The sequence below is a fragment of the Conger conger genome, chromosome 7, assembly GCF_963514075.1.
Source record: "Conger conger chromosome 7, fConCon1.1, whole genome shotgun sequence".
Classification (NCBI taxonomy): Eukaryota; Metazoa; Chordata; class Actinopteri; order Anguilliformes; family Congridae; genus Conger; species Conger conger.
In genome coordinates, this window is record NC_083766.1 from 18,370,718 (window position 1) to 18,393,388 (window position 22,671).

The following is a 22,671-nucleotide window of genomic DNA, read 5'->3' on the forward strand; positions in this document are numbered from 1 at the left end:
GAACATGCAAACTCCACACAGAGAGCTGTGAGGCGGCAGTGCTACCCACTGCACCATCCGTGCCGCCCCGGGCAAAAATAATAAAGAAAAATAACAAAGGCAAAATAAATCAACTGTAGCTTTTCAGCTCTGTAGCTTTTCAGCTCCGGCTCAAGGAACACAGCTCTCTTAGATATGACTGAGCATGGTTATTTTATATGGTAGTATATTCAAGGTAGAAATCTTGCATAGCATGCCTTTAAATTATTTTATATATACTTCAAGTACAATGGTTTAATCTGTTTAGAGGATGTGTAAGCAATGCCGCACAATAAAGTATCAACACAGGGCACAGGGACACAGGGACTTTTCACAGAAAAGTGAAGGTTAAAGCTACAGCAGTACTTACGCTTAAGTGAAGCCAGTCACCATCCAGTTTAGGATCTGAAGGTACATACAGGTATCTGCGGCCATATGACTCATGCAGGTCATAATGTTCAGTATTGCTCTCTATTTATTGTGGCTGTACGGGACAGTTAAGCTGTTAAATAAACAACTTTGCACATCCTTACTCCAGCCAGATTGCTAGAGTAAATTTTTACAGTAATAAAAAAGTAATTTTCTCAAAATGAAATTTTGCAAGATTTATGTCATACAGTGAGTGGAACAGGTTCCTGGTTCAGAAACATGACATTGACATAAATCAATTGCATACTTTGAAAACTTTTCCAGCAATCCAAATGAGGAACATGCCCTTGAATACACTGTAGGGCAAACCTTCATAGGACAAAGAGGTTGTTTGATTGGACCAACCAACTGAGGCTGTTGTGAAACACAAGCTAGTTTTTGAGCTCATCAGACCTTCGGGTAAGATTCATTATTAACCAGTAGTGCAGAATAGCGGACATTCCACAAAGCATATGAAGCAAAGAAACAATGCTACTGGCAGGTATTGAAATGGAATGCTGCAGGCTTCCTGTACTTGTCCTTGGTGAAGTGACTATTGAATCCTGACTTCTTGTAAATGGTGACTGCAGTCCCATCAATCAGTCAACACAGCCAGCTGTCTATAAACTCTCGTCCTCCAGTGCCATTGGTGTGCAACATGTCTGGAGACAATGCAACAATGGAGCCTTCAAAATTCAAGTGGGCATTCCAAATTCTGGAAAAAAGTAAAAGACTAGAATTCAAATACTGTGGGTGGAAGGTTCAAATGTCACAAGGCCATGATCAAGGATAACAAGATTGTAATTTGTGGCTTTCTCTTTTGCACTATAGGTATTCATCAACGAGGATCCTATAAAAGCCACAGTGGCATTCATATCCCTGCCCCGTGAGGTGGAGAATGGATTTCCTCAGCACAATGAAACCTTGCGCATTCAGTTCCATTTCTATCGTGTGCTTCATCTCTTTAAGGTACAGAACCAGCAGAACGTCTCCCCATCATTAATCTCTGCGCTTCAGTTAAATGGCAAAAGCACAACGAGTTTCATCTCTGCATAGGGAACTGGACGCCAGAGTCGAGAGGGTTTGATTCCCAGGTTGTGTACTGCTGTTGTATTGCTGAGCAAGGTTAACCTGAATTGCATCCATATCGGGTGATCCATGTAGGAGTTACATCCATTTGTATACATAGTCCCTCCATTTTAGGGGACGAAAAGCAGTTGGGAAGTTCAGCTGTTTCTGATTAGCCAGGTGTGTTCTGTCACTTCCTGTGCAGGTATGAGAAAACATTCAGTATCTAGTCTTGATTTTAGGCTTTTGATTGCCTTTGGCATTTGTCAATGAGTTGAGAAAAATAAGAAACAACTAGTCAAGGCATAGGCAATAGGCTTACCAATTGTGAATGAGTGGAGTCTTCTGTTAACCACACACTGGCATTCCAGCTTGACACATGTCCATTAACCATGGACTGCATCCCAACAGAAGTGTATTGCTTTCAGGACACACAGAGCAAAAAGGAGCTGAACACGTACGTAGTGTCTGCCAGTGTCACTAACGCCACCATCAGAGACTTGGAGCAGCAGGTCATAGTGACTCTCCGCCATCTCAAGCCGGTGCGGGTGCGTACGAAGGGAGACACTGACCATTTCCAATGAACAGACATACACTACTAACCTCTGATCCACCTCTGATCATGTTTCCTCCCCCCACAGGTCAATGACATGGTGGAATGTGTCTTCTGGAACTTCAGCAAGAATGGTACCATTTTTTCTTAATTGAAAGCACACACTGAACCTGTACTGATGAGAGAAACATATGCAATTGATGGACATAAATGAAGAAAGTGGTGTGTGGATACAGGATGGCTGCACACAACATGCTGAATGTTTGTCTGTGGGCCTCATAGGAGTGGGCGGATGGGACCCCAGTGGTTGCCTTAAGCAGAACACCAGCCTCGACTACACCACCTGTGTGTGTGACCACCTCACTCACTTTGGAGTGCTCTTGGTATGACACTTGGTTCTGAAAGCCCATGTATTTAAGGTGTTCAATAACTGAGCTTTACTTGAAGTACAAACAAACAAACAAAATGAAAAGAACACACAGTAATATGTTCTATTCCTGTGTACAGGAAAGTTTGGCTCTTAACTGCAAATTATGAGGCAAATTAATATCACCTACACTCTAAATATTATCTGTTCTCTGTTCTCCCCTGCTCTCAGGATTTGTCCAGAACTCCAGTGAGTGAGGAAAATGAAATGATTCTGACTATAATCTCCTACCTGGGCTGTGGCATTTCTTCAGTATTCCTGGGTGTCAGTCTGCTGACATACACGGCTTTTGAGTGAGTGTCTATGCGCAAGAGTTTATGAGCTTTTGGTGGATAGGAAGACAGCATCAGGAAAACAAGGTACAAAGGGATGAAAGGGGATGAACTAAAAGTACCACTGCAATAAGTTCTCTTTCTAAGGATCTTCCTTTGGCAGCCATTTTTAAAATGTGATAAAGGCATCTACTTCGTCCATTTTTATTGTCTCCCTCTTTATAAATTTTAACTGAATACAGCTTACACTTCCCTTTTTCCTTATCTTCTCTACAGTTTTTTTTCCTGCAATCACTCATTCTTGTCACCACCCTCATTTCTTTCCAGAATATTCCCCTTCTTGTGCTGTCCTGTGATTCACCCTTCCCTGTCTACTGTTGTGGTCCTGTGATGATCCTGTATATCTATCTCACAGGAAGCTGCGCAGAGACTACCCCTCTAAAATCCTGATCAACCTGTCCCTGGCCCTGCTTGGGCTGAACCTGGTGTTCCTGCTGGACTCCTGGCTCTCCTCTTTCAACAACCACGGACTGTGCATCTCTACGGCTGCCTCCCTCCACTACTTTCTGTTGGCCTCCTTCACTTGGATGGGCCTGGAGGCCGTTCACATGTACTTTGCCCTGGTCAAGGTCTTCAATGTCTATGTGCCCTCCTACATCGCTAAGTTCTGCATCCTTGGCTGGGGTAAGAAACATTGATTTGGATGATTATTTTGCACTTACAGCTTTTTGTGTTTCTGTTTGCCATGCATAGTTCTGGATAAGAATGTAATATACTGATATTGATGATAATGATGATGATGATGATGTTCATAATGATCATCACTTTACTAGTCACTGTTAATAAAGCTTTACTTTCTGTTTGTTTGTTTGTCTGTTTATTTTTTCTTTCTTTCTTTTTTTATTTCTCCTTCTATTCTAAAGGGATCCCTCTGGTGATAGTAAGCTTAGTACTGGCAGTGAAGATGGATGCCTATGGCAGCTCTGTCAATGACAATGCCCTGCAATCTGTGGATGTCTCAGAGCTGTTGTAAGTGATGGCTAAAACCTGGCAGCCTGTCATGCGACATTCATCAGAATATTGAAGAAGTTATATGATTGATTGCAGAACTTTCTCAACAACTTGCATCTTTGCAGTTGGGCTTTCTCTCTGTTGTTTGGCCACTATCCTCTCCTACATCCATAGCGGCTGTACATGTTGTGAATGTTAATTTCATGTTCATGTGATTAGCTCTTTGCTTACCTGTATGTGCAAAAGCACGATTTAGAGTCTGAGCTGAGTGCACTCTCTGGGTTATAGTGCAGAACCTCGGTGAACATCAAGAACAGGGCATAGCATAATTTGTACATTTAAACTTTTTTTTATTCATTTATGGTTTTGATTGATTGTGTAAAATGTATTACATTATGTATTAAATGTTCTATAATTATTGTTATTTGTATTTGTATGTTTGTTATCATTCATTTTCATTTGAGCGTTATTGTACTTCTAGGAGAGCTCTCTTTCTCTCTCTATATCCCTCTCACTCTGTCTCTCTCCTGCCCTCCCTCCATCTCTCCCTCCCAGCTGTTGGCTGCAGGATGATGTGGCCTTCTATGTGTCAGTGGTGGCCTACATTCTCCTGGTCCTGCTGTGTAATATGGCTGTGTTCGTGGTGGTGCTGGTTCAGATCCGTAACATGCGGGCCAACAAGCCTGCGGGCAGCCGTCGTGGACTCCTGCATGACCTGCGGGGTGTGGCCAGCCTCACCTTCCTGCTGGGCCTCACCTGGATGCTGGCCTTCTTTGCCTGGGGGCCTGCAAAGTTGCCACTGCTCTACCTCTTCTCCCTGCTCAACAGCCTGCAAGGTGAGGACCCTGCTGGTGACATCATGTGATGGCACCTGCCAGAACCTGTCAGACCCAGTCAGAACCTGTCAAACCAGTCAGAACCCGTCACAAAACTTCTCTGTGATATGCTGTGAGACAGAAAAGCTTCAAATTCAATTAAGCATTTTAAGCACTCCGACACATTCCATCTACTTTATCACATGCCTTACTTATATACAGGTGTATGCATTGATATAATATACACTCACCGATCACTTTATTAGGTATTCATTAGACTTATTTTTAGACTTCTACTGCTGTAACCTATCCACTTTGTGTTATGATGCGTTGTGTGTTCAGAGATGCTCTTCTGTATACCACTGTTGTAACTGGTGGTTATTTGCATTACTGTCACAAGCCTGTCAGCTTTGACCAGTCTGGCCCTTCTAAGTTAACAATCTAAGTTGGCTGACTGGTTACTTAATGTTTCTTTACATTGCCAGTTTGCTAAGCATGGCATCTTAAAGTATACCCCAGCACTGCTTCACCTGCTGCTACTCCAGCCAAGCCCAGTTCCTTGAGCTGGACAACACAGTGCCCTATTGGTTGTTACGAGGGGGTTTTAGTGTTGACGGAGTGCATTTCTTGTGTTTCAGGATTTTTCATATTTGTGTTCCACTGCCTGATGAAGGAGAATGTGCGCAAACTGTGGAGAGCCCGTCTGTGCTGTGGCCCATTTAAACTCCAAGAGCACTCAGGTAGCACTACCCTTCTTCTATCAGGGGAAAGCATAGGTGCATGCACAATCACCAGCCATTTTAAACCGCCTATTTCCAAAACAATGTACTTCGGAGATAAATATTTACAGGCAGTACAGGCTAAAGGGCTGATGCCAAAAGCTGTTGAAGGTCGTTTTGGAACCGATGCTGAGGAACGGTCGAGCAGGCATGTGTGAACAAGACAGAAATACAGATCTTGTTACTGTCTTCCTGTTTTAAATTCTGTTTGACATTGTTCACCTACATCAATTCTGACTTTCTAGCACATACAGTATTGTTGAGAAGATTGATTTAGCTGCGCAAATGAAGAAACAAATTAAGAAGAAACCTTGTACCATGAAGTATGTTAGAATCCTCTTTGTTCTTGGTTTCCAGACTGGAGCCAGACTGCGACTGTTGGTGTCAAATCCAGGCTGAACCACCTGGTCCATACGCCCTCTGTGAAATCAGCCAGGTCTGACCAATCCAACTCCACCTCCAACTCCTCTGTCTCAGCTCAGAGACTGATCTCCACCAGGAGAGCTGACCAGGGTAATTTCCCACCACTAAAGCCTTGCTTGCCTTGCTCTTCACTCAACAGCACTGCATGATACAGATTACTGTACTGTTTTGTACTTTGATTGTATTATGGATGCACTTTGATGCTGTATGATATCTGTATGATGAAAAGTGCCAAATAAATAAAATGTAGTATTATTGTTATCATTATTTCTGCACTTTACCTACCTACCATTCATATACCCCTTACTGTTCCCATCTCTCTCTGTGGGACAGAGCTGGTGTACGAGAAACCCCTGGCACTTCCTCGTGCTTGCTGCAGCACCCCCCCTGTGCCCCCAGAACCCTGAGCCACCTCTCTCCCTGGAGAGACAGACTGTGCAATTCCATCCTGGACACCCAGAGACAGGTCCCAATGAGAGTTTTATTCTACGTATCTCCGAACTGACCCCTCATCAACCATGCCTTGGAGGTAAAGACAAGATTTCTGTGGAGGCTGGACCTTAGCCACCCAGATTGCTCCTGGCTGCTGCAATAGGGCCAGTGTTTGGAAACTGGACGTTTATTAGATCCACACCTGGCCAGTATTTGCACATAACTCTGGATACTGTCTCCCACCCCAAAGTTAGTGTTCCTGTTGTGGCACAGAGAGGGAGATGTGGGAACCTTTCTCAGAACATGCTCGCTTTTTGGAGAAAACTATAAACTATGGTGTTACACAGTGGGAAGGGTGTTATATTCAAGAATTTGCTGCCAAACCACTTCTCAACACTATAAGATCATCTGAATTTACAAATTACATTTTCAAAAAATGTGTGTATATTTTGTGCACTTGCCTCAGTTTTAGCCTGGAGAATAACATGATGTTTTTACTTGAACAATATGTGAAACTTGTTAGTATCATTAGTAATAAAACATATTCTTAAAAGAATGAAAGAAAAAGAAAGAAAAAATATATAAAATCATAGTACTGTTTTCATTTGAAAATGTAAATACGTGAAAAATCTGGCAGTAAGCTGACTTAATCAACGTTAGTAAAAATGCTAGTTTTTTATTTAAATTACTTTAGGTTATTGTATTCATCATCCAACCATAATCTTGTTAGTGTCATCATACAAAATAAAGAGCACTTACAGTTTACATTATGTGATATGTATTTGTTAGGGAGCTATACATACTGTATGTAACATTCTTCGTGTTTAATCATCTTCTCTTTAGATGAGGGTTTGGGAAGTTGGGCTGTATTTGTGTGTGTATTTCATGCCAACTTCTGCTCTTAAGTATTTAATTAGCAAAATAATTTATTGACAAAATGAATAATTACGGATAACCATGTGAATTAAATAAATGCAGGTGAACACGAGACTGAAAGTGTAGAATTTGTTATATTACTATCACAATGACTTCCATGGAAAACAGTGAATCAATGCTTGAGGAAATTATATACAGACCATTCTAATTTTCTGAGCAGGTACACAATTCCAAAATTATAGTTCTGTAGTTTCACCCAATACAACTACAAACTAATTCCCAGTCCTGTTTTGTTCGAGATAATGAAGATGCTCAAACATAATCAACTCCCTGGGCTTCTGGACTACTCATGTGCTCTCCTTGTATCAGGCTGTGGTGTAGGCATTGGACTTGACACAGTCCAACAGCATGCTGCACACATGTAGTATGTTGGGTCTCATTTGGGCGGTGATCATGATTCCTGCCATCCTCGAGGTAATACTCTGACCTCTACTGCGTTATCCTACCGGGTGTGAACCAGTCTTGATGCCTGTGCACCTCTGCTGCCATCAGCTGGAGCAGGAGATGCACTCTCTGGCATACTTCCATCGTCTTCCATTGGCAGTAGCTCTGGCATGAATGGGGAGGAGCAGTTCCATGCTTGTTTACAGGTAATTCTGCTACTACTACTACTACCAATAAGAACCATAATGGAATGCATTGTTATAGCACCAGTGAGGATGGCTAACAAATTAAATTCGCAATTATGGGTTGGGAGAGTATTTGCTTCAAACATTGGTGGAATACAGTGTGTAAGCTGCTGTTTATAGTTAGTTTGCTCGATACTAGCAAAAAGATACTGGATCTGATTAATGGTTAACAAGCTTGCCAGAGCTTAACAGGTTGGATGACGTGATTAAATAGGACATTCTTTGAATTTTGAGAGTGCCCTCAATAATGGAAATTGAAGCCCTCACTTTAACAAAGTTATTCAGGAGTGGGAGTTTGTGGGAGGGTCTGAGGTGCATAATTGGAGTTGCTGCCTCCTGCAACATTGGAAATATAAGAAGTGAGTTCATATGGGAAGAGTTATGCTGTAACAAGGCACTTATGATTGTTCTATGGAAAATAATAACAAACATTCATGAATGACATCCTTCATAAAACCTGCATAGTATTTGTCAGGCTTATTTTTAATTATTTACAAACTGAAAAGGCATCCATGTCCCTCTAATTGTTTGGTAAAAACTTCACAGCTACAGTGAAACTTATTGATTTTATATTTGATTTCATATTCACATTTAAAGTATTAGTTCCACCACAAAGATTAACAAGATGAACCAGATGGTGAACCAGATGAGTACTGTTTACCTTCCATTAAAGGTGCAGCATTCCAAATTCTATGTCTTGCCATAAACTCCTCGTTAAGGAAAAACAGAAGACAGAATGAATGTGGCAGTTGGCCATCTGGTTACTTTATCATAATAGCTGCTGTACCACCTTATCAGGAAACTGTGACATAGAATGTGAAGAACCTTTGATCATCTTGAGAGTAAAAGAGAACTCTCTTGCAGCAACTTTATGGTTCTGTACAGTATGTCTGTTTGTCTGTGTTCAATGGAACAGAAACTGCCTGTCTGAACACTCATTTTGCTGTGGTTCAAGGTGGTTGCCAGTTTGGCTGCCAAAGGGTGGTAAACTAAAAACAATAGGCTACTTAAATCTATGCAAAGTAGCATTTGTGACTTGAAAAATCCAAAATAACATAGCTCCGAGTAGTGGGGTAGTTCCTCCTTATTCATTGTATATTTTGCAACTACCCATGCTTATTTGCACAAAGCAGTTTCAATTATGAGAGTGGAATGGAAGCCACTCTCAAAATGTAATAATAATTGAAGTCTTACCATTTCCAAATAGAAATCTCGAGGGTAGCACAAAATGTGGATTATTTAAAGTTTATTAAGCACCTTTCAACTCAATTTCTTTTTGTTTATTAAACCATGGTGGAATAATGCATGAAAAGAACAATATGTGAACCTGGAGCTGTTCATGGTTCTTAGCCTGCAAGATCTATATTATATTTAATTAATTAATTTTAATATATGCGGGCGGCACGGATGGAGCAGTGGGTAGCACTGCCGCCTCACAGCAAGGAGGTCCTGGGTTCGAATCCCTGTCGGCCGGGGCCTCTCTGTGCGGAGTTTCCATGTTCTCCCCGTGTTTGCGTGGGTTTCCTCTGGGTACTGATTGGAGAGTCTAAATTGCCCATCGGTATGAGTGTGTGAGTGAATGGTGTGTGTGCCCTGCGATGGACTGGTGACCTGTCCAGGGTGTATTCCTGCCTTTCGCCCAATGTATGCTGGGATAGGCTCCAGCCCCCCTGCGACCCTATTCAGGATAAGTGGGTTAAGATAATGGATGGATGGATGGATTTTAATATACTTTATTTTTAATTTGACAAAGAGATGTAATAAATAAATAAATGGAAAGCATGAGGGCGGTAATTTAATTGTCACATCTGCGGTTAGAACACATTCAGATGAAGATAATACGTCCGTACATTTTCCATATTCATATATTTAAGGACAAGCAATTAGTTGTTGAATGTTTATGGTAAAGTTATATTTATGCATTTATTCACCACAAATGTCAGCTCAAGGCTTTTATTTTGGAAGAAAATTGGCAAGAGTTCACCGGAAGTTTGTACCGGAAGCTCCGAGCTCGACACCGGACGTATATTTTAATTATTGCTCGAGATTTACTACCTTCTCGTGGATATTCAAAGGTATGATCTTAGTGGCTGAAAGAAAACGAAAATAGTTACACCATTTAATGTTTTTCGTCTTAAGCAGTAAGGCGGTCCCCGTTTAATGCAGGCATACAGTTTACGTTTGCCAGCGAACTAGCTTTTTATTAAGCTGTATTCGCATGCATTCACATGTTGCTAACGGTTAGCTTAATTAACGTTACGGTTCAATCCAATAACTGCTCTGGAATTTAAATCTTGAGAGCTAGCTATAGTTTAGTTGATATTTTTCTAATACAGCTAGTTCGTTTGCCACCTAGTCTAGCTATTCCGTGTGGCTAGCTTCTTAACGAGTTTCCATTTTGTGCTAAATTCGCCAGCTGAGCTGAACAGTACGTACTGTGTCGCTGTTACCGTGTAGCTTGTTTAGCTCGTGGTACTTCCCAAACATAGCATGGCATATATTTAGCCAGTATCATGTTAGCCAACAATATTTTTACCCTTAGGAGATTTGCTTTAAAACTCTTTAATAGGTAACGTCATGCTGGCTACTATATGGCTGAACGTTAGCTGTGTGCTTTTGCAAAGATATGAAGATAAACATCGATGTAATATTTCACACGCTGTCGCTTTGAAGTATCACACAGATGTCGTGTTTCTAATTTGTGACTTTACATAAACACTACATACAGTTCTCAAACAGCAACAGTAAAAACAGTTATACTTGGAAACAGTTAGATGAATGGTTGCGTCCTGTCTGCCACAGGAAGAACTCGCACATTCCCATAAGGCATATAAACAAATTTACACAAATGTAAAATGTGGGCATCTATTATAGGAAGGTCTATGAATTATTTTATATTTGTTCTGTCAATACATTTAGCAGATACTATTATCAAAGGCAGCGTACGTAGCTTACAGTCTTTTTTATAGTACAGTCAGTTTTTGCGGCTGGTTAATTACCTTGCCCAAAGGTAGAGCAACAGTGCCTCACCTGGGAATCAGAGCGACAGCCTACCTGAAACAACAAGCCTTGGTCCCAAACCACTGTGCTACATATTATGGATGTGTTTGTACAGTTGTGTATTTACTGAAGCAGTGTAGGTTATATTTAAAAGAAAAATGGTTGAAGTACCGATCCAATCTGCAATATGCAACTTAAGTTTGACATTCATAAATATTGCTAATAACGTAAGTGATGGTTTTTTGTATGCTGACTAATTTGTACGGTTGAAATTATGTAATCATAAGTATGGAGACTATGTTGACTGTGCTGGAACTAAACCTAACGGTGTAAGCAGCGAGCAGTATTGATAGAGAGGATAAGCACTGCAGCAGCGTGATGGCCGTCTTTCTGTAATGCTTGTGCGTTCCCTTTGGGCTCAGATACGACTGCTTTGTGCTTGCTGTGTGTACGCAGATGAGCGGGAACTTGCATGGGAACAGGGAGTTTGACGAGCAGCTGCGCATGCAGCAGCTGTATGGCCAGCCGAGGGAGGACGGAGTGGACCCCTACACGTACACGGACCCCGAGGACGGCACCGTTTATGACTGGGACCAGGACAAAAAGGCCTGGTTTCCCAAGGTGAGCCGGGCTTTGACCGACAGTATGGGGAGGTAGGTCTCACTGTCGCTTCACAGCAAGAAGGTCCTGGGTTCAAGCCCCACCCGCGCCTCTCTGTGTGGAATTTGCATGTTCTCCTCGTGTTCCGCGTGGGTTTCCTCCCACAGTCCAGAAACATGCTGGCTAGGTTCATTGGAGGGTCAAAATTTCTGATTCTGGAGTTGATCCCGCACTGTGGCTGCCCACTGCGCCTAAGGAATTAGGATGTGTTAAATGCAGAGGACATTCAACACATCCCAACACATTTTGTTGCTTTTGAAGACAATGACAACAATGAATAAATAAATAACACAAGCGCGCCATCCACTCATTTACTTTGGTCCGTTTTTGACTCTCTGGGTCTCGTTGTTCCCCGGTTGCAGATAACGGATGATTTCCTGGCAGCCTACCATGCCAACTACGGATTCACCGAGGACGGCGAAGTGGACCCGTCTGCTTCAGGGGCCTCCAAGGGTGACCCGCCGGCAGAGCCTGGCGCCAAGCCCAACCCGCCAACGCCGAGCACAAACACCACACAGGCAGGAGACAGTGCCCAGGCCGCAGAGGCTAAAAAGAAAGGAGAGAAACGGAAAGCAGACCCAGGTACACGGAACAACCCGGCAAACTGGTCTGTGAAGCAAAGTAGAGGAAGGAGGAAAAAATGTAAAATGGACATTGTTTGAAAATATAATCTCTTTTCTAGGCTGGTTCGACGTTGACAAAGACAAGAATACAAACGTATACGTGTCAGGTAGGCTGTCTTCATCCTCAGTGCCACAGTCTTAGGTGAGGTAGCCATTCAAGCTAGCAGTCTTGCTGAATGCCGCTCTGTAATTGAAATACACATCAGACCTGTAATTCAGAAATAATTGCTCTATGGAGGGGAATATTCCGAATGAAGTACAAACTCCGACACTGACGGCTAACCATCCATCTATTCCCCACCCCTGAGCACTGTTAATATTGCTATAATAGTGTAGGCTGTGATTGTATTCACAATTATACGTAGGTGACATACTGTTTAATACTGACATTTCAGTGCCATCTAGTGGTAGAAACAAAGAATCTGGTGAAGTTGTATGTTCAACTTTACACTCAAACTACGGTTGGGTGCATAGCTACAGTAAGCTTCCTGGATCCCACAGTGTCTTCCTCACGCATCTGAAAACTGTATTTCAAATAGTGTCATGCAGTCACTATAGCTCAATAGCATTATTTAGGTCAGGTCAGTGTTACTATGACCGGTAGTGTAGAATTGTATTTAAGAAGTATAAACTGGCAGTTAGGATGTGTCTGTAATGACATTACACAGTTTTGGATTTTTTGTCCAGTGACTGGCCAGTAAGGATGTTTGTGTCTTCTAACATAAGGGTGCATTCTTCCCCTTTAGGCTTGCCTCTGGATATCACTCCAGATGAGTTTGTGCAGGTCATGTCCAAGTGTGGCATTGTCATGCGAGACCCCATCTCAGAGGAGTTTAAGGTGAAGCTCTACAGAGACAACCAGGGGAACCTGAAGGGAGACGGGCTCTGCTGCTACCTGAAGGTGAGTGTGCCAGTGTGTGTGTGTGTGTGTGTGTGTGTGTGTGAGACTACACGTGTGTGTGTGTGTGTGTGTGTGTGTGTGTGTGTGTGTGTGACTGCACGTGTGTGCGCGTGTGTGTGTGTCAGTGTCAGTGTGTGACTGCACCCAGTGTGCCAGTGTGTGACTGCACGTGTGTGTGCGTGTGCTTGCGCGCGCGTGTGTGTATGCGTGTGTGTATGTGTGTGTGCACATTTGTCTGTGCACATCTGTGTGTGTGTGTGTGTTTCTGTACACATTTGTCTGCACATGTGTGTGCATGTGTATATGTGTATGTGCACGCTTGTGTTTGTGTGTTTGTGTTTGTATGTATGTATGTGTGTGTGTGTGTACGTGTGTGCAGCACAGACTGCAGTGCCTCTGTGCGTGTGCTCTTCTGCAGAAGGAGTCGGTGGCCCTGGCGGAGCAGGTCCTGGATGAGATGGAGATCAGAGGCTACCAGCTGCATGTGGAGGCAGCGCGCTTTGAGCTCAAGGGCGAGTATGATGCCAAAAAGAAGAAGAAGAAGAACAAGGAGTATCGGAAGAAGATGCAGCAGCAACAGAAGTATGCCCTCCCTCTTTCTGAGTGTCACTGATTTACACATCAGCCTCACCCTGTCCCTGGAGAGATACACATACAGTGAGCTCAATCAGTCTTCTTGATTTGGCTCTGTACTCCACATTTATAGATTTTTAACCAAATCATTAATGTGGTGAAGTGATGATTTTCAACCTTTATCTTTATCTATACCTTTAGTATTTTTATATATTTTGATTTCACCATTCTTATTCTTATTTCTTATTCTTATTCAGAAATTCTTATTGGAATTATTTGTCAACCAATCTAAAGCTATGTAGTACCGAGTGAAGAAAAAAAAAAAAGTGTCTTTGTCCCATGACTTATGGAGCTCACTGTATTTACATAATACAGCATGGCCCTCTCCCTGTTTTTAAATAGATAGAGTCATCAGATTGTCTCCCCGTTCTCCCACATTGCACTGTACTGAATTCCTCCACCAGCTAGAGGTCAGAATAGCCTCTTTGTCACAACCCTTCTCAAATAATTATCCCATTTGCACCATCTTGATAATCTTAAATTGATAAATGTATCGCCTCTAATTACGCACAAATTATATTTGACGAGCAGCTGCGCAAAAACTAAAACCTGCAGCCACACCAGCCCTTTGCAGATAATTTTGTACACCCCTGCACTATATTACATTACATTAATGGCATTTGGCTGACACTTGTATCCAGAGCGACTTACAGTTGATTAAATTAATTAGATCAATGACCGACTCAGACCCAGGAAAAAAAATATGCAAAATTTGATTTAAGCTGCACCTCTTCACACGTTTAAAGGCTGTACTTTTTATTGGGTTTCTGTGAAACAGAGCAGTGAAAGCAGGAATACAAGCCTCTCATATCTCAAAATGATAATTTCTTTGGGCAAAATGTTACTGCACAGCACAAGCCCCACGCAGGCTAGATGAGCTCAGCTGGAAGCATCATCGCTTTCCACGTCACCCTCTTTTGAATGTGACTTTTCACGCGGGCTCAAGAGCTTCACAATACCAGCTCTTCTGCTAGTTTCCCTGTTCGCGGAAGCGCAGTGTAGAGCTGCTGTAAGGTCTGGTGTTTGAGGGCAGGGTAGGAGGGGTGGCCCTCGAGGCCTGACGCCCGTTCCTCTCCGCAGACAGCTGGACTGGCGGCCGGAGAAGAAGGGCGAGGTGAGGAAGAGGCACGAGCGCGTGCTCATCATCCAGAACATGTTCCACCCCAGCGACTTCGAGGTGAGTGCTCCCTCACAGAGCCACGCACACAGGGAGGGCCAGGAGGACCATTTCCTTCATTCACTTTATTCATCCGTCCATTCACAGTATATAGCTGATAGGGGCAGCATGCAATGATCTAGCATCAACATTAGTGATGCCACATTGAGCCCAGCAGCTTATTTCCACCTGTAATCCCAGTACATTGTAAACCTGGATTTAGTTTTTAAACATATTTACTGGACACTTTTGAGAAAATCGATCCTGTTATTAGATCAAATTAAGTGGTTTGCGATATTCATATGAAATATTCTGTGCCATAATTATGTTTGGTTAGAAACCAATATTCCAACAGAAGCCAGTACCTGCCTAACAACAGAGGGTACTGGCTTCTGATTTGTGTGTGAGGAGCTGCAAACTGAACACACACAGTAACTAACTGTAAATAAGGTCGGTAACATTAGACTTGTGACCTGTGAAAGAGAATACTGGAAGAAGTAGCTGGATCCAATCTGTTTATTGTCGAACGAGGCCTAGGAATTTTACTCGTTTTAAAAGCAATATTACTGTATTATGTACAGTACTAGGTTATAGGTTTTTGTGTGTTTTTTATGGATGAAGAAATATTACACACATTCATCCTTTACTGTAATCCAAAACAATATCAAATGTAAGTCACTTTGGATACAAGCATCAGCTAAATTATAAGGATAATATAATGTAGCTGCTATGCTAACAGTGAATTGGAGACCTGGGTTCAGATCGCTGCCCTGCATGGGCCTGGATGCACAGTGCCATGCCCCAGGGCTGCAGCAGGCTGTGAGTGCCATGCTAGCGTGAGCTGTCAAATGAGATGCTTCAACTTGCTGACTAATTGTTGCCAGCAAGTTGCTGTAGTTGAAACCACACTTTCCTAGCGGTGTGGAAGAAAATAAGTTGTTCATGTGAACTCAAGAACCTTTGAGTAGTGTTCGTTCATGTTTAGTGTATTGAACTTCAAATGTCTACTCGATTCAATTTCAACAGAATTGTTACAAAATTCCCACTGCTTAACCAGTGTACTCTGCCATTTTTAAAACTGCATCTTAAGTTAATGTTGGTAGTTAGCATGACCCAAACAAGCAATCAGATATAGAAACGGTGTTGTATGAGCAGAGAAATGTGTGTTTTTTTCCACCCTAACCGAAACTAAATGAAACTACAACAGCCGAAATGCCTTGCGCCGTGGTGTTTGATTGACACCCACTTAAATGACAACTATACATGTTCAGACCTTCAGTTTAAGTTGCGACCCACTTTGGAGAAAACGATGAGATTCGCTATAGACTTCCAGCTTCCAGACTTACCATACGCATTGCAGCTAAACAATAAAACATATTGAACCCTTACTACCCAATCCACATTCTATCTACATGAAAACTATCTACAAGAACTATCACATAGTTAAAGTTGAAAAATGTCATCCCTTTAAATAGTTTTAGACAACAGGTTGTCAGATATTTTTCTAGTGAAGTCAAGTAATCTAGGAGTACAGTGTTAGTTCTTTTCAGTGTCTGTGAGGTTAGCTTTGGCTTGAATTTGGTCAAAGTTTCACTTGAGGGCATATTGTACAACTTTTAAAATGCATCAAAACCCAGGAAAACCACGCATTTCTGAAATATAGACTAAAATAATGTTAAATACTTTTTAACACGGTTAGATCAGAACACACCTTTAAGGAAAGCCTTCCCCAACCCTCCTTTACAGCCCTCATTGTTCGTATAATCTCATTAAACTCAGGTGCTTTAAATGCATTTAATTAAGCAAAAGACATTGTTGTGATTCCACGTACAAGGTCACCACAAATTCCAGGCGTTCCTGAAAGTGCTGATTTATTGGGCCCATCATAAATTGCCTTGTGCTAAATGCGTGTATAAATTTCAGCATGACTGCCAGCCAACATGTGGCCGATTGCGAGTAATAGACCTGAGAATCCCATCAGGGCTGAAATTCACCTGCGCTACTTCGTCCCTCATTCTACGGAGGTTGCTGCAGGTTCTCCACGCTAAACTCGGGAGCCTAACAGTTAGACTGAGCCGTGTGAGAGAACACGGTTATTATATAAAGTTGAGGATATGTGGTTGAGAACAAGATTTATCCTCGGTTTTCTAAATGCTAGTTTGCGGCTGTGTGCGGTCCTGCTTTTGTTTGGAGCGTGAAGCCAGGTGGGTGTTGAGAAGCCCCTCTTTCTTCACTGCTAGGCCAGGGCTTCTCTGTGTTTGCGTCCTCGCTGTCTTGTCAGGGCAGGGACCAGGTTGGGTCACATTCCGGCTCACGCGGTCGATCGTCTTCAGCGCTGCGGCTGTCAGGAATTTGGGAGCGGCTGAGGAGGCATGCTCCTGTCTGCTGGTCACGCAGACTGCACATCAACATTCACCAACAGTGTTCGTCTTATGAGGCTGTGTGCGACTGCAGTCAGAGGCTCAATTTGGGATACATTGCGAGGCTGCATTTGGGGTTCATAGTGAGGCTGATTTTGTTTGCTCATTGCTGGTGTCTTGTTCCCATGTTCTCTGGCTCCCCTGGGGCTGAATGTCAGCCTGCGGGCTCCTGAGTGCCCTGGCTCTGTGAGGCCAGCTCCCTGCTCCCGGATCACAGAGTCACGCACTGCGCTTTTAGAAAGCATTCCTGAACACCAGCCAAGTGCCAAGGCAGAAACCCAAAATGTATAAAATGACTTGTCTCCCAGCCCCATTCTCATCCTTCCTCTATCATAGTGGAATATGGCATGTGGGAACTGCTGTGTAGACCCCATATATGCTGTCTACAGAATGGCAGAAGTTCATAGAGCTCCCAGCCCTTAACAATGGGAAGGGGCAAAACTGTACATTTTCTGATGAATGTTTATTGTAAGCAGAAAACCTAATTTCCTAGTTTACTTGACAGAAAGCTGGGTATCAAAGACTAAAGAAATACTCCCCTGAAGGATTGCCATAGTACTGAAGAAAAAAAAAAAAAGAATTTTGCTCGAAAGGATCTTTCTGGTCAAATCTAATTTTGTATTGTAGAGGCCAGTGGAGTATCAGCTCCTTTGTCTTTTGTTGCCATGGGAGATCCTTGAAGATGATGTCATGCTGGCTGCTTCCATATTGTGTAATGTTAAATATTTTGAGGTCACTATTTATTTTTATTTTTTATTTTTAGTTTCCATACTTGTCTTGTTGACAGGCTTATGGTGGGTTGCATTGAAAGCACAATGACACTTTTCACAATTGTGTAGGATTACATTTTGTCAAAACCATAGAAGATTAAAAAGCTAGTCCTATACGGCCTGACAAAGGACAACTTGTTCAGTGAACTTGCTTTGACTGGTGGTTCTCGTAATTGTCACGGAAAATTCCCTGACAAAGGCAATCACCTAAAATATAACCTTTTTTAATGATGCACATAAAAGTAACCATCCTTTAGTCACTGGGCCTACTCTCAATGCAGAGCCATGCTTCCCACAGATAAGCTGGCACTGTCTCTCTCTTAAATCCTCTTCACATTAAATCCACCTTTCTGCTCTAAAGCATCAGTATACTGTGGAAACTCACTTTTTACTCACTCCAACGCCCGCTCCTGGGAATTAGAAGCGAATGAGGTTTTTGACTGATTTGATTTAGATGCGGAGCCAGGCTCTTTGTTGTGAATTTGTTCTTTCCATGGTGGAGCCGAGAATCATCCCACAAGCTTATAAAAATAATAACCCCTGTAATGCCACCCTCACGTCTTATTCCTCCGCCTCCTCCTTCCGTCTCTCCTCAGGAGGACCCCCTGGTGCTGAACGAGATCCGCGACGATCTGCGAATCGAATGCGAGAAGTTCGGGCAGGTGAAGAAGGTCATCATCTTCGATGTGAGTGTCAAAGTCTGGGCACGGTGTCCGTCACACACATATATACGTATGTCCCAATACACACAACCTGACCCCTCCCATATGAAACCAGGGTTTAACAACACTGCCTAGTCGGCTGAACAGTATGTCAACATGTTTCTTGGGTGTCTTGATAAGTCAGAGGTCTTAAACCTGATGTCCACATGTCCCCCGCCGTGGGGTCAGACTGACTGCAAGCTGACCGCAGGATGACCGTTCTGTTCCGTGTCCCTGTGCCTCAGAGACACCCGGATGGAGTGGCCTCGGTTGCGTTCAAGGAGCCGGAGGACGCAGACGTGTGTCAGCTGGCCCTGAACGGCCGCTGGTTTGGGGGCAGGAAACTGCAGGCCGAGCTGTGGGACGGCACCACAGACTACCAGGTACAGCCAACACATCAAACACATCCCAATATAAATAATATCAAGGGGGTAATATTGTCAAAAAGTGGAAAATGTTCAGATGCGCAGACACAATATACAGTCCCTTGGACTGGTCGACCTAGGAAAACAACAACAGCAGTTGATGACAGAAACATTGTAAGAGCTGTAAACAAACTCCCCCAAACACAAGTCAGTGACATCACAAACAATCTCCACAGGGCAGGGGTGAAGGTATTTCAGTCAACTGTTTGAAAAAGACTTAGAGAGCAGCAATATAGAGGCTATACCATAAGATGCAAGCCACTCGTCAGTAGTAAGAATCGGAAGTTGAGATTAAAATTGGCATTGATGAGCAACAAAAGTTCAGGAACAATGATTTATGGACTGATAAGACCAAGATGTTCTACCAAAGTGATGGAAAGCCAAAGTGTGGAGAAAGAAGGGATCTGCTCATGATCCAAAACAACATGATCCACAGCTCATCTGTGAAGCACGGTGGAGGGAGTGTCATGGCTTGGGCTTGCATGGCTGCTTCTGGAGTGGGCTCACTAATCTTTATTATGATGTTACTCATGATGATAGCAGCAGGATGAATTCAGAAGTCTACAAAAACATTGCCAGCTTATGGAGAAATACACAAACTATTTTGGAGGAACTCATGCAGCAAGTCAATGACCCAAAACGCAATGCCAACACAGCAAAGGAATTCATTAGGGAGGAAAAGTGGAAGGTTTTAGACTGGCCAAGTCAATCACCAGACCTTAACCCAATTGAGCATGCATTTCACCTTCTAAGGAGGAGATTGAAAGGAAAAACCACCCATTACATTACATTACATTAATGGCATTTGGCAGACGCTCTTATCCAGCGCGACGTACAACGTCGCTCTGGATAAAAAACAAAACAAACTACTGAAAGAGGCTGCCGTAAAAGCCTGGAAAAGCATCACAAAAGAAGATGATGTCACTGGTGATGTCAATGGTTCATGGCTTGAAGCAGTTATTGCAAGCAAGGGATATGCTACCAAATATTAAGTGTCGTTTACTCTCATTTACTTAAATACTCTCTGTTCCAATACATTTGCTCACCTAAAAATTGGTCGTTTTAACACATCTAGGTGTAAATACCAGGAAATAAAAGCTGAAATTCTGTGTACTTGTTCTTGTGCTTTGGTACTGTGGTATTTGACTGAAACGCAAAGTGTATTTGCATAAGTAGTCTTTGTGGCTTGTGAAAGCTAGTTTCTCTGTGCATGTGTGCAGGTGGATGAGACTAACCGCGAGCGGGAGGAGAGGCTGAAAGGGTGGGCTACTTTCCTGGGGGATGGCAAGGAGAAAACAGCGACAGGGGATGACCCCGCTAAAGACGACGGCAAGGAGGTTGCAGACAAGGGCCCGGTCCAGGAGGACCCCAAAGAGTCAGGCTCAGGAGAGTCTCCCAGTGTGCCGGAGGGGCCTGCGGGGGGAGGGACAGAGGGAGCGATGGATGTGGAGAAAGAGGAGGCCGGGGAGTCCCTGGGGAACGGAGCCGGCCCGTCGGAAGAGGTGGAGGCGGACTCCACCGACAGCAGTCTGGCAGGAAGTGACGACGAGTCGTAATTTCCCCGCGGACTGTCCATCTCATCGTTACCAGCTGAGGCAGCCATCACCAAACTGCGCTGCCTGATTTTTTGGTTTGTTTGTTTCTTTAAACCATGATATCAGTAGAAATCTGAAGGTGCTACTGCAGCAGGATGGGACACTCATAAACTGTTCGTGAATAGATAAAACTAGACATGCGTGCTCCTGGAGATTTGAATCTTTGCACTGGTCTAACATGCCTTCCCCGTACATAAAGCCCATCTCCCTTCCTTGTTGTACTAAGACATTTACATGCTGAGAAACACGCATTTTGCCCCTTTTATACTTAAATAAATCCATAACGAATGAGGAATGGAAGATATTTTTGTGTTACACTGGTTTCTTGTTATTTTCTGTTATCTGCATAATGAAGTGGACTGAAAAGCCATGGAAGTTTTAACTAAACAGAACTGTGCACTGTAGCTATAAATACTTCTCAAAAATGATAATTCGGGAAAGACTTTAACAAACATGAATTTTAAGTCCTTAATTCCAAAAATAGAAGTAAATATGACTTGAGACCAGCCTAACCTGATGATTGGTGTGAATGAAAGTTGTTTTAAACTGATGGAATTATTCTGTCTCAATAAAACAGGCCTGCGACCATGAATCTGCTTAATTATTTAATCACATTTTCCCTTCCATATGATCTCATGTGATACATTAAATCAATTACCTACATTACAAAACTTGGCTCCTGAATGCTTGTAATTACATAAACCAGAGGTTTTAACTGTTGCGCCACTGCTATTGTATATGTGCGCTTATTTATGTCCTAATCCTATGATAGGGGCATTTTGCCAGCGCAGTGTTACATAGTTCTCACTGTAATAAATTCTTTTTCCCTTTTTTTTTTTTTTTGTATGGTTCAGTTTTGTAATTTTGAGATGGAGCTTAGTTCAACAAGCAGGTATTGGGCCTGTGTAATGCTTGTAACCCGGCATGTAATCTCTTAAAATAATTCTATTGACATTTTAGTGTCCATTTTACTGATGGAATTAGTGGTTAGAAAAAATTGGTTTAGAAGATAAGATCCTTTCTGGACTGACCATGAGCATTTAATAACCTAATATACATCAAACAACAGGAATTTCTTATTTGGTCTCCCCAGCACTGATTGTAATGTAAACCAAAAAAGCTAAATTCCCCAATTGCATTGGTATCTCGAATCAAAGTTTTAGAACAGTAATAAATAAGGTACAAAGGTAAATTTTGTGTCAAATCTTTGTTGTTTGTAACGGTCTTTGTCACTTCTGAAGGTCAACAACCCTTCTTTGAGAGTTTCCCCCATTGTGATGGAGGCCGTGGGTTTTGTGTGTGCATTAGCTACAGAAAGAAATGGGAGGCCCCAATACTGTTCCCTAGTTTAGATTTTCTTTAAAAAGTGGAATTACATTTTAATTTATTTTTTGTTACATTCTATTTCAACCAAGTATTGCGGGTGTGAATAATTGTGCACATTTCTCTTAGGAAAGAATATTATTTGTTAAATAAGATATTTTCTTCTGAGCAATTGTATTTGTATGAAATAATATAATGTATATAATGTTAATGTTATAATATAATGTGAATAAAATAGTTTTATGTGAATAGCAGAGAGTTTTAACTTTTATACGGCCTTCGTTGTCAAAGAGCAAGCTATCTTTATGAAAAGCCTGAGTACATGTTATTGTAGAGCGGACTGTATGGGAATACGTCCCTGATTTAGACTTTGCAATGCACATGAAGATTTTTAAGCAGGTAAAACTAACTCGTTTCCTAATTAAATGTAGACGCATCAGGTCGGATCATGTAGCCAGGTAGGCTGATTAAATGAAGTAACGCTTTCTTTGAAAGTTGCTGTCATATTGGAGATAGTCATATAGACAGTTCTCGGTATGGAACATGTGACAGGATCATTGGGGATTTTTTTTTAACCGTGTTCAGGTAAAACAGGCTTGAACGCATTTTATTTAAAATACTTTCATCTCTTGGAACTGTTTTGCAATTTGCTTCAGTATCTAGGTTTTTTTGACATCATGAAGGCGTGTTTAG

The 22,671-nt window shown here is 42.3% G+C and overlaps 1 protein-coding gene across 2 annotated transcripts; it reads left to right on the plus strand.

Annotated features, from left to right (window-relative positions):
* The first annotated feature begins 9,749 nt into the window (after positions 1-9,749).
* On the plus strand, positions 9,750-21,247 carry htatsf1 (HIV-1 Tat specific factor 1). 2 transcript variants are annotated; one of them, XM_061248810.1, is made up of 10 exons: positions 9,750-9,846; positions 11,228-11,392; positions 11,794-12,013; positions 12,114-12,161; positions 12,801-12,955; positions 13,374-13,537; positions 14,669-14,765; positions 18,531-18,620; positions 18,881-19,018; positions 20,281-21,247. In XM_061248810.1, the coding sequence occupies exons 2-10, from the start codon at positions 11,228-11,230 to the stop codon at positions 20,614-20,616; spliced, it is 1,413 nt and encodes a 470-aa protein (XP_061104794.1). In that variant the 5' UTR covers positions 9,750-9,846; the 3' UTR covers positions 20,617-21,247. The 2 variants fall into 2 exon arrangements, with proteins under 2 accessions (XP_061104794.1, XP_061104795.1); XM_061248811.1 differs by lacking the exon at positions 9,750-9,846 and adding an exon at positions 10,043-10,199.
* The last annotated feature ends 1,424 nt before the right edge of the window (positions 21,248-22,671 follow it).

What these genes read in the sequence shown, in the direction of transcription:
- htatsf1 (XM_061248810.1), top strand. Translation starts at nt 11,228, where the DNA reads ATGAGCGGGAACTTGCATGGGAACAGGGAGTTTGACGAGCAGCTGCGC. An exon ending in TACAAACGTATACGTGTCAG is followed by an intron (nt 12,162 to 12,800) that starts GTAGGCTGTCTT and finishes CTTCCCCTTTAG; the next exon opens with GCTTGCCTCTGGATATCACT. An exon ending in GGCTCTGCTGCTACCTGAAG is followed by an intron (nt 12,956 to 13,373) that starts GTGAGTGTGCCA and finishes GCTCTTCTGCAG; the next exon opens with AAGGAGTCGGTGGCCCTGGC.